Raw genomic sequence first — 12,441 nt, 5'->3', positions numbered from 1 at the left:
TTCCTTTAGGGATTGAGTCCATCTCATATTTCGCCTTCCTCTTTCCCTGCTGCCTTCCACTTTTCCCAACATCGCTGCCTACTCATAATGTGCCCAAAGTACAACAGCCTCCATTTCAACTTTTTTGAGGGAGAGTTCAGGCCTGATTTGATCTAAGATCAACCACTTCTATTTATTTCAGGATGGTGCCTCTATCTCCCCTGCCCCCTGCACCATAGAATATGCATTTTTTGAGTTTCTTCTCCTTACATAAGAGTGATTCGGGACCATATCCAACAAACCAAGCATCACGCGCTCTCTATTCACCTGAGCTATGGGAAAATTCAGTTTTAGCCCTTGGCAGCATCCTATCCCTTGAGGATAAGAGATGACGGCAGAATGTTGACTTGGGTGGCATCAGATTCCATTCTTTTAGAGCAGTACAATTTGGCTGATTTTCACGAGAGGCGTGCTTTTTGGAACCAAACGCACTGCAGATGGGAATGAATTCAAAGCAAGCATCAGTGTCTAAGCAAGATCAGCGCCCAACCTGCTCCTCCTAGGCAGCTTCAGAAATTTAAAATATATATATAAATTCAAAACCATCTCTTTGTTTCAAGTGCCTTGGGCCACTCTCCAGAGTCAGGTCAAAACCCAGAACATTTAAGAGCAGCCAGGAATGTGATCTTATCGCCAGTTTTTCTTGGCATGAGCAGCCATTTCTTCTCTTTTCACTCTTAAAAATCTCCTCCTGCCTTCCATTTAACCCAACAAAATTCTCTCTCTCTCTCTCTCTCTCTCTCTCTCTCTCTGTGTGTGTGTTTTCTCTGTAGCACTCCTAACCCTTTGACAAACGGCAGAGGCAGCTGTGTTTGACCGATCACAAAAGTCAAAAGTGAAAAGCCCAAATGTTCTTTCAGAGTGTGTGAGCTTCTTAAGGTCAAGTTATTTAACAAAGTCACAAAACTTGAGTACAAGCCTTCCTACGTCCGATCCTCCTTTTGCCAGGCATAATGTTACAAAAAGTCGTAAGTCCAAAGGAAGACAGGGAAAGGAAAGAATCAAAAAAGCAAGAGAGAAAGAGAGAGAGAGAGAGAGAGAGAGATTCTTAAAAGCCCTTATATCCTTTCTTGATCACAACAGAGGAGGAAATGTGCAGTATATATTCAAAAATGTGTTTTTTAAAAAAAGATTTGCTGCTATTCTTGTGGCCATGAAGAATGGCAAATATTAGATCGTCCACGGTTGCAAAACTAAAGCCCATCGGCTTGTCTGTGTCCTGGAATAAGAGCACAGCTCCTTGGTAGCTTAAGAGCAGTCATTTGTGAGCCAGATCCCATCTTCAAAAGTCTGGAGATGTTTTAAGATGTTGCTCCAGGTAGAGAAATACCTTGAGAGCACAGCAAAAGAAAAGCATCTATGTACACAACAAAGGCTTTGTCACGGATTCTCAGATTTGGAAGGGGTCTCTCAGAGGTCATCTAGCCCAGTCCAGCCAGGGCAGAATGTCCACTGCTGTGACAACATCCTTGACAGGTTTCCATCTAAATTCTGTCTTGAAGCTTTTAAGGAAAGAGAGCACGCCTCGCCAATTCTAAGGCAGAGGGTTGCATCTGGAAATAGCTTGCATCATCCAGATGTTCTCCAGAGGTTTAGTAAAAATCCTCTTTCTTGTAATGTAAACCCGTTCATGGACGGGGTCTACATTATGAGAATGAAGCCACAGGTTCATGTCTCAAGAAAGACCTGAGTCCCAATATGTGGGGAAAAACAAAAAGATTTGCTAATTTATGTGTTATAAAAATAATTATGTGCCCCCCAGTCAATTATGACTTATGGCAATCCTTTTCAGGTAGAGAGAAGTGGTTGACCCTTCCCTTCCTCTAGGGGGAGCCCTGGGACTGTGCAGCTTGCCCAAGGCCACCCAGGCTGGCTTTACTCATAGGAGGGACAGTGGGGGGAACGAAACTTCCAATGTCTGGCTTCACAGCTATCCAGCCAGCTCCATTTATATAGTAGTCCTTCAAAAATCTAAAGACAACTGCTATCTCTTTTCCATGTGTAACCAAATGCACTGTCTCCTATTTATCGTATTCTATGACTTTTGATTCTCCGTGACCTTCACCATCCATCCTTCTCCTCCAGACATTTTCCAGGTTGTTGAGATCCCTTTTATCAAGCTCCATTACTCAGAACTAGGGACACTCCACATCCCTGGAGTAAGCAAAATTGCATGTTACTGTGGTGGAGAATAGCAACTCATGAACAGAGTTCTGATTGCATACCTGGCCAGCTGAGCAGCCATATGACCAGGTACGCAACTGGCACTTCATTAATTAGCCACCCTGTGCTACCAGAACTTACATTATGTTAATTTAATTCACATGAAAATCCCAGAGGGCCTCACTGCCCTAGGGCAAATGTAACTACAGTAAATCAGAACAGAGTTTGTATCGTGATTTCGCATGATTCAGGCATTCTGAAGTTTTACGAGTACAGGTAATGCGTTCCAATGGGGGGGAAAACCATCTTGCGAAGCATAGACCAAAACATTGTCTTGCGAAAATCATCCATAGGAAAAACCGTCTTGCGAATCGCCACAGCGATCACAAAAAACAATCATCTTGTGGATTAATCGTCCCGCAAGGCAATCGTCTTGCGAGCCACCAGTGTACACAAATACTATCTGAATCCAGTTTCAAGATAAGAAAATCTCTTCATTTTCTGCTTCTCTTGGGGGTTGTGTTGATGTGATTGTATGAATGGGTGGGGTGAGATTCTGATGTCTTTAGTTAGTTAGCATGCCTTGTTAATGGCTATGGGTACCCCTTGGACGCCAGAACCTTCAGTATAGGGGGCACCCAGCTGTTCAATGTTATAAGGGCACAAAAACTGGTATACTGGACGATGTGTCCTTTTCATGGAGACATCACTCTCAACGCAAGGTCAACCACCAAGAGGCTTCTCACAGACAGCTTCAGAAATGTAGAAGCAAATTTGCCCCGGAGGTCCACAGCTCTTGTGATCATTAGACGTACAGGGAAGCCTCCCAAAGGGTTATCAGTGTGTGTGTGTGTGTGGGGGGGAAGAGGCTGAATTTTGAGAGCCTGAAACAATCATAAGCTTTTCAGGGTTGTTCTTTCTCTGCAAAGCAACTAAGTGACCCTTGCAAGGGCTCTGTAAGGCACCGCCCCACCCTTTTAAATAATCTGCAACGTCAATAGGTAGGTGTGACCCTGCAAGTCACCTGACTCTTTTTAGGGACTATAAAAGCAAAGGTGCCCATTCAGTCTTTCTAGAGCAATGCCTGCTTCCTTTGGGTGCTCTCCATGGTCCTGAAGAGGCCAAGAGGAGAAGCGGCTCTACCTTCATTCTCCTCCATACTTCACAGAGAAATCTCTTTCAAGGTCAGTCCCCTCTAGGCTTAATTAAAGTGAGAACAGGCCTTTGTCCAAACCTCTGTTGAGGGAGGAGAGAAGATGCTAAGAGGGAGCTTTGAATAATAGGATGGTATAAATAGGCCCATTAATATTCTACTGCTAGCCCAAGGGGTGCCGACAGAAGAAAAGTATTAAATACCAAGGTGGATATAAAGCAAGCTGCTGGTGCACCTCGGGATAAAACAGGCAGTGCATTAAACGGCTGGACTGCAGAGTTTAAAAGCTAACAGAAAGCCAGCTATAAAGCATCTTCCTCTATCTTCAGCTTAATCTACACCAGAGTGGGCAAAAAATTTGATCCTTGAGGTGTTATGTTACTAGAGTTCTCATCAGCCGCATAGATAAAGCTGCGTGCGAACGCTAGACAGTAAAGAAAGCTGATGGGGGCGGGGGGATTGATTCATTTTGAAATGTGGTGCTGGAGGAGAGCTTTGTGGATTTCCCGGATGGCCGGAAAGAAGAACAAGACGGTCCTCGAGCAAATCAAGTCTAAACTTCAGAAGATCACTCTGTACTTTGTAGACTACAGTGAAGCATTTGGCTATGTGGATCAGGAGCAATTATGGGTTGTCTGGAAAGAAACTAATGCGCCAGCACTTGATTGTCCTATTGTGTAACTTGTATTGGGGACAAGAAGCATAAATCGAGGGAGCTTTGGCTTGGTTTACTCACGGAGGCAATAAATCTCTGACGGGGTCCATGAACTCTTGACAAGCTGCCTCGGCCCCTCCAGAGAGCCTGCCTGGGTGAAAATGAGAAATTGAGCAAGATGTCTTGACATCCCGGCTTACAAAGCTCAGCAGACTGCATAATTCAGGCCGTCACGGAGGGCCATCTGAGCACATTTGAGTCCTTCTCCCTCTGATAGCTCTCAACATGGCAAACAGCTAGCCGAAGGATCAAGCGTGAACTCTCTCTGGAGGCAGAAAGGTCAAAAATGAGGCTGTCCCTCTTTGGGCCCATCCTGAGAAGACAGGACTCTCTGGAAAAGGCCATCGCGCTGGGCAAGGTGGAAAGCAGCAGGAAAAGAGGAAGACCCCCATGTGAGACGCATTGACCCAACAAAGGAAGCCACAGGCTTGTGTTTACATGAGCTAAGCAAGGCAGCTGAGGACAGGAGATTTTGCAGACTGCTCATTAGTAGGGCCACCATATGTCAGAGGTGACTCAAGGACAAATAACAGCAGCAAATCCAGCACCATCTGGAGGGGCGCCTTTTGCCCGTCCTTTTGGCTGGTCCATCCAGTCAGGATGAGAGCAATGCCCAACAAGAGGGAAAGACTGGACATTGCTGAGTTTTCCAGCTTCCTGGACAGCTTCTCCAGGTGGCTCAGGCAAGGAAGCCAAGCTGCATATTCCTAGGGGAAAACGGGCGAAGGGGACCATCGGAGGAGAATGTTCTATTGCAATATCAAGTACTGTAAAGAGAGAGACCAAAAAAAAAAAACGGTCCTCTCTCCCCTCCCCACCCTCAAATGAACCCATACCTGATCTCACCACAATCAATTGAGGATTTATTCAAAACCAACTGGGAAAAAATACTGTCCGGGGACATCAGATTTCAAATCACACTCAGAGGGCTTTTAAAAGTAACTTTCTTTCTTTCTTTCTTTCTTTCTTTCTTTCTTTCTTTCTTTCTTTCGTTCTTTCGTTCTTTCGTTCTTTCGTTCTTTCGTTCTTTCTGTAATTTGTATACTGCCCAACACAGTGACATGCACTCTGGATCGTTAAAAATAATACAAAATAACCCTCCCGCCCAAACCACGACCCAACAGACTTTGCTCCTACCCCAAACCAAATCTTTGGTGTCCCGTCTTTCCTCAAATCTTTTCTCTCCCCCCCCCCCCTTGGGCAACATAATGAGGTGGATAAGGCGTAATAAGACTCAATAGACCATCCCACAAGCAGCAGAGAAGTAAATCTAGGAGGGCTTCCTGCATTCCGGACGAAACCAAATGCTCTCACCACTATGGAATGCTGTCCCGGTTTTGTAGGTTCCCAGCCAACTCTAATCCAGTCAAAGTTGTGTAGCCTTTAAAATAACTAGACACTCGGGCAGGGACTTTGTTAACAGGATTACAAACACTCCAGCCTCCATGGAGGGTCAGGACTTACACGAGCAAACACACACGTAGGCAACAATTACATCTGTAAACAACGCATTTCCTCCGCTTAGAAATGTCCATCTCACAGATGGTCCACTTTTTAATCAAAACCCAATCCATCACCTTAGCCCCGTGCGCGACAATAAATTACAATCCCTCCGTGCTGCTGATCACAGCATTTCGACTCCTGCTGGACAGCGCCTGGCCATCGCCTTGCAACGAACTTTGCAAAGCGATTAAATGCAATAAAATGAAATAAAATAAAGTTACCGCTCACCTATTTGCTTCTTGCAGGCACACCTCCGGCCTGAAAGTTAGCAACGGCTGTTCCGGAGGGACCTTTCTTCCTGTTACCCCCTTGCCATCTTGTTTTTTAAAAAGGATTTCTCCTCTGGTTGCCACTAGGCGATCTCAACCCGCCATAGGCGACAGGTTGGCGAAATGCCCGGCTTTGGCCCTTTCTTGGCTTCTGGGAAGGAGCGCCAAGGGTAGGAAACAGTTATCCCAAATCCAGCAACTAGCAAAAGGCAGGAAGGGTGGCAGAAGAGCGAAAGACAGCTGCTTTTTTTTAATCATCTGGGTCCCCCCCTCATCTGAGTCTGAAATACCAACCCCGGCTTCTCTTCGCTCCCCCTTGCCAAAGCAATTAACCATGATTAAGAGAATCAGCCCGGCCTGCTCACGCTTAAATGGCTCCTGTCAGCCCGACTTAGCCACCGTCCGCTTCAATGGCTCTTTCCAGGGGTGGCTTCCTACACACAGAGAGGCAAACACACAAACCCATCAGAGAGATTTGCAGCTGGGTTGATCAAGGGTCGGGCGCACACCGCCCTCGGGCACATCCCTGGGGGGATCAGAGGCAGGGCCGGTCCCTGGTGAGCACCGCCGAATTTCGGGGCAAAGTGTTGGGAAACCTAAGCCAGCTCCACTGGCGGCCGATCCATTTTCTGGGCACAATTCAAAGGCCTGGTTCTAAACTATAAAGCTCTAAATCGCTTGAGCCCAAGCGATCTCATGGACCGTGTCTCCCTACCCAGGTGTAAAGATCACTGAGGGAAACCTTCCTCTTGGACCCACTACCTTCACAGGTGTGGTTTGTTTTTGGGGGGGACACAGGAGAGGGCCTTCTCTGTGGCTGCTCCTGGACTTTGGAACTCTCTCCCACTGGAAACTAGGCTGGCCCCGTCTTTGCTCTCCTTTTCCTGCCTGCCTGAATGGGGTTTTTGAATGGATTCTTATACCTCCCTGCTTTTGAATGTGTTGTTGGTATTGTTTTGTTTACCATTTCTTAGATTATTTGCTTGATCCTTTTTAGTATTTGTATACTTCCTCTTTTCAGCTTTAAATACTGTCTTTTAATGACGTCAGCCGTCTTTGTATGGGTTTTTTTAAGCTCTAAATACAGTATTGCCTTTTAATGATGTGAGCCGCCTCGGGTCCTTTTTAAGGAGAAAGGCGAGATAAAAAGTATCTTAAATAAATAAATAAGACGAGGGTGCATCTCTGAAGGTGTCACTCCCAGAAAGGAACTTATTTCAAGCAAACCCTCCCTTGCATACTGAATGTAGAGAACAGCTTGAACGGAACCTCCATAGACAGGAGAAGTCTATCTTGGAATAACCACTGCTTGGGGCAGAAGGCCGGGCCAATACCTCTTTGGGCTCAGCTTGTAAGGTGGAATGAGAAAGGTAAGCGGCATAAAAACAGAAGTAATGGCCTTGCTCAGCTGGTTTCTTTTCCACCTTTCCTGGAGCAACCAGTTACCTGGAGATAGACTGCTACTGAACATGGAGGTTCCCATAGCTTTCATTGGGAGTATGACTAGTAGTTGAAAGTGGACTGTTAAAAATCAAGGATTCGTCACTTTAAGCCCTTTCCTAAGGACATTTTACATAGCTCTACAAAGTGGGGGTGAGGGCGGGGAGCCTGGGTAAATCCAGGAAGGAAGATATCAGCAGTGTGAACGTGGGTTACCACTAAAAGCCTTAATCATTCCGCCTGTTCCACTCCTGTCCCTTGCAGATAAGAGATCCCTTCCTTCAGAAGGTAGAGAATTCTCAGAAGTGCCTTACCCTTCCCTTCCACTAGGGGCGCTGTGGGACAGTGCAGCTTGCCCAAGGCTACCCAGGCTGGCTCTTCTCCCAGGAATCGAACTCTAGTACAGACATTGGAGTTACTGGGCAGACAGAAAGGGGAGGCCTTTCTTTCAGTCCCACCACCTTCGCAAATGTGTTTGGGGGGGAACATGGGAGACATCCTTTCCTGTCACTGCCTTGAGTCACTGGAACTCCCTCCCACTGGAAACCAGGCCGGCCCTGTTTTTGCTGTCCTTCCACAAACAGGCAAAAGACTCTTTCACTTCTGGCAGGCTTTCCCTGAGCTAACTTGCTGCTTGAGTGGGGTTGTTGTTTTTTTAATGCAGTGTTGTGCCTAGTCGCTTTTAACTGTGTTTTAGTCCTGGTTTTATTTACCATTTTAAATAGAAGCTGTGTTTAATTCTTTTTAAATAGTTGTAGGTGGGGTTTTTTTAGCTTTTAAATATTGTCTTTTCGTGATGTAAACCGCCTTGGGTCATTTTTAAGGAGAAAAAGGCAGAGAAATAAATAAATAAATATCCGCAGTGAGAGCTGGGTTTTGCATTCACTCGAATTCAAATCTCCAGTCTACACAAACTGGGAACAATTTTCTCTAGGGCTGGAAAACCCCCTTTTTAACCAGTGACCTAAACAGGTCTTTTCCCCCTCAGTCCCGGTTTTGGTTTTCCGGCACAGGTTTTTCGTCTGGAGAAACTACCCGTTTTGGGATTCCCTTTTCCCTCAAACTGTTTCCAAAATCAAAACAGCCTTCCTCACCCACATAAGCCATATCTTTAGAAGTGGACCTTTTTTTTTTCTTCCTATCAGCGTGAACACACTCTGGCTAACAGACGCCCACTCTCTTGCATCCTTTTTTTGTCCCAAGTGGCACAGATTCTCCATTGATTGATTGATTTGATTTGATTTGATTTCTACGGCCACCCCCAATTAGTGCAACGTAACCTAGGCCAAAAGACAAAGAAAACCAATTAACAATGAAGACAATTGAAACTATTGACGGCATACAGCCCAATGGCATCGGCGGCAATTTCCCCCATAACGGCAGGACAAGAGGCGCACCGTACCCAAGCTTCTAGTCCTCATGAACGCACCTCTCTCTTTATTTTGTCCGAGGCTGGCTTCTCCCCACCTCAGCGCGCACAATTCCGAAGTTCTCTTTGGGTTCATGTGCCTATCTCTGTTGTGTAGCTAATTCACCCTCTGCTTTTTACACACAAACACACACACACACACCGACCCAGGAAATCTCACTCGGAAATTCAGACACAGACACGGCGCTTGCTGGTTTGCATAAAGAAGATGCTCCGGGTTTCGATGCCACAATGACAGCAGTGCTTAATGCTGTCTCTTTCCCCCCCCCCCCCGTCCCCATACATTACACAATTAAACAGCATCTGTCTGTCTGTCTGTCTTTGATCCCCGCACTTCTCTCCCCACCCCCCCGATCCTAATCAATCAATCAATCAATCAATCAATCAATCAATCAATCCACACCATCCCGGATCCCTTGGCATGACCACTGCACAGGACTGCTCCCCAGGGATGGCTGGGGAGGGGGGTACCTCGGAAGAGCACCCCCTGCAGAAAGAGGGTGAGGGAGGGGACCCCCCTTCTCTCCACCCCAAGCTGACCCCCCCCCAAATCCAGATCCCCATTCATCCTTCTTTCTCTCTTCCCCCCCAACACCTTCAACCCAAAATAACCCCCGGGTCCCCTCACCTTGCTCATGACGCCTGCCCGGCTGGCAGCCAAACGACCCTGCGAGACACGCGGACGGAACGGGGGAAGGATCCGCTTGCCCTGTTCGCATTCACACGTACGCGGCGGCTCGCAAGCCCGAGATGCGTGTAGAGCGCGAGCGAGCGAGAGGGAGAGAGAGAGAGAAAGGGGACCCCGATTGCCGGACTCAAACGATGCCCGGCACTTTGAGTGGCAGGTCCGGGCAGCCAATGAGGAGGCGGCCAGCCTTCTGCTGCATTTGCGAAGGGGGCGGGGGCGGGTGGGTCTCGGCAAGAGACGTGTCAGGATCGGGCACGCGGGGGGGGGGGTTAGAGATCCGAGGGGGTGGCTTTGCAAGGATGCTGTGCGGGGCGACCCCCTTCTTTGCCCTCCCCCGAGGTGCTGAAGTTTCAGACTTGAGCTTGCATTTCTTTGAATGCAAATTTCTTTCCCCCCCCCATTTTTAATGGATTTTTTCAATATTAACCCAAAGATGAGAGATCCCCTTTCGAGGTTGGAATAACTGCTGGGCAGTTTTGGGTGGGCAGGAAGAACAGGAGGTGAGGACACAGCTTTGGAATTCTCTCTCCCCCCCCCCCCAAATTTTTGGACTACAACCCCCATATCCCCCTGTTGGGGGAGTCTGGGAGTTGTAGTCCAAAAAAGGGGGGAAGAACCTGGGTGCAGGGTGGTGTATCCTATGCCTCCCACACATCCCATCATACCTTAGGATCTGGCTTCAGACCCCGAGGTTGGGAGTTCGAGTCCTACCCTGGCCTCCCTGACAGGGGCAGGACTCCGTGATCTATAGGGTCCCTTCCAACTCTAAGATGATGAGGATAATGATTAGGCTAGGGATGGGGTCAAGCCAAGCTGTTCGGGTGGACCCCAGTCTTTCTCCACAGCTTTTCCTTTTGGGGGCCAAAAAAAAAAAGATGAGACTTGTATCTCTCGGAAGCCTGCAGCTGTGGTAGTCTTTGAGACAGGTCACCGGATCCTCTCCTTAACTCAAGTTCTTGTAAACTCTTGAGAGGTGTCCGGAAATTGACCTCTAAGTCCACCAAAGTCCCTTAGGCCCTTGAGAGAATACAGATCCCATATCAAGTCTGCTTTGGTGAAAAGTCCCATTCCCCAACCCCCACCTGTTTCTGGAACTAATAAATCATAATCATTTGCCATCAAGTCAATTCTGACTAATGGGCGACCCTTTCGAAGAGTTTCCAGGTAGACAGAGAACCCTGAAGCGCTTTGCCCTTCCCTTCCTCTAGGGGGAGCCCTGGGACGGTGCAGCTTGCCCAAGGCCACCCAGGCTGGCTTTTCTTCCAGAAGTCACAGTGGGGGAATCCAACTTAAACCCTCTGGATTCAAAAGCATTGAGCTATCCAGCTAACTTTTCTTTTCTTTTCTTTGGAGGGGGGGAACAAAAACTCCCCAGTTATCCCACCCCTCTGATGGGGCCTTGGTCTGTGCAGTCCAGAGTATTCACGCCCCTGGATGCAAGCCGTACATAAGGCCCCTCTATAGTTCGACAGACTAAAAGAACGAGGGACTTAGACTCCTTCGACAGAGTGAGGTGGCTGCCTTGGGTTACAGATTTTGTGCGCTAGGGAGAAATGTTTCTTGGATTTTAACAATGGATGGGCAGGTTTTCTGGAATCTACGTTTATTTTTAAATTAGAACCCCCAAGATTTCCTGATCGGACGCAGATGCAAAAATCAATACACGCACTACAGATTAAGGAAACGAAGGTGTCCCCGAGCACAGGACCCACGCCGGAAATTGTGATACATGCGCCCAGACGTTCACAGACCCTTTCAGGCAAAAATCTTGCTTTTTTGCTTCCGAATATTTCCATTCCACAATATAATTTGAGGGAAGCAGGTTCAATGTGTTCAATAAATCTTAGACAACTGGGAATACGGAACTCTTCCTGATTTACTGGCAAATGCGAGCGCTCCGCCATAAATCCTGTTATGCTTTCATTCTGGATTTCATTTCCACACATAAGCGTGTGTGACCAAGCCGCAGTGTTTACGACCACAGTAGAAAAAGTGAGCAAAACTCCTTCTGAGCCCAGACTGCCCCATAGATATTTGTTGCAGGAATTAAGAAAGCAAAGGGATGTGGGGGGAGAGAAAAACCCACAGGCCAAATGCCGTTGAGTTTGAAACGCTGTCAGAACACCCCTGACGTAAACCTTCTTGGCAAATTGCCACAAATTAAGACATTAAGACATTAACATAATCTTAATTTGAGGCGGTTTGCCAACGGGATTTATGTCAACTGGGTTACCCCAACGGGCGTAACTACGTAATAGGATTATAGCCCAAGTGTTGAACTCTTTAGAGAAGAGTGGGGTAGAAAAGCGATAACATGAAAACAAACACATGCAGAAACAAACAAACAAACAAACAAACAAGCAAGCAAGCAAGCAAGCAAGCAAGCAAGCAAGCAAAACAACAACAACAACAACAACAACAACAACAACAACAACAACAACAACAACAACAACAATAATAATAATAATAATAATAATAATAATAATAATAATAATAATAATGTGTGTCAAATAACAAGCACCTTGCCCTCTCTGATTTCACTTATCAAAAGAAATACCTCCTTGGTCATATTGTCTAAAGAATCTTAGGTGATTTGGTGTAAAGTATAACTATTTGCAGTTCAAGAAAAAATTCTTGATTTTTTTTCAAGCTCTGATCCATGCTGTTGTCTCTAGGCAGATAGAGAGACACAAAGGTAAACGTTAAAAAAAAGGTCTTTACGGGTGTGTATTATCCTTTCCCCCCCTCTCTCTTCGAAATTAGCATTTTATGTTAGATTTGAAAAATTTAAAAATCATTCTCAAAACTTTTTTTTAATGGGGAGGGTACAGAGAAAGTAGTTCTCAAATCAGGAGATGTCAACATGGATGTGGTTTGCTGGATTCTGATCACAACTTACACCCGAGGTCTTTGGGTCTCCTGAAATTCCATGCAAATGTTAATAAACACAAAGCACACCCCTTTCCTATTTCCATAGCAATGAGGATGGTGACTTACAGCATTTTGTTAGCCAGGCAATTCCCATCAGCACTTCGAAAGCAA

General features: G+C 46.5%; 1 protein-coding gene across 1 annotated transcript in view; it reads right to left on the bottom strand.

The window, feature by feature from the left end:
• Nucleotides 1–9,565, bottom strand: part of PCP4L1 (Purkinje cell protein 4 like 1) — a 39,022-nt gene extending 29,457 nt beyond the window's left edge. Inside the window, exon 1 of the mRNA XM_072983940.2 lies at nt 9,340–9,565. Within this exon, the coding sequence (XP_072840041.1) occupies nt 9,340–9,348 (9 nt within the window). The 5' untranslated portion in view covers nt 9,349–9,565. The remainder of the gene's footprint in view (nt 1–9,339) is intronic.
• Nucleotides 9,566–12,441: the final 2,876 nt, after the last annotated feature.

This window comes from Pogona vitticeps, chromosome 15 (genome assembly GCF_051106095.1).
Source record: "Pogona vitticeps strain Pit_001003342236 chromosome 15, PviZW2.1, whole genome shotgun sequence".
Lineage (NCBI taxonomy): Eukaryota > Metazoa > Chordata > Lepidosauria > Squamata > Agamidae > Pogona > Pogona vitticeps.
Note: the sequence above shows the minus strand (reverse complement) of the source record. Positions and strands in the feature narration are given on the sequence as shown.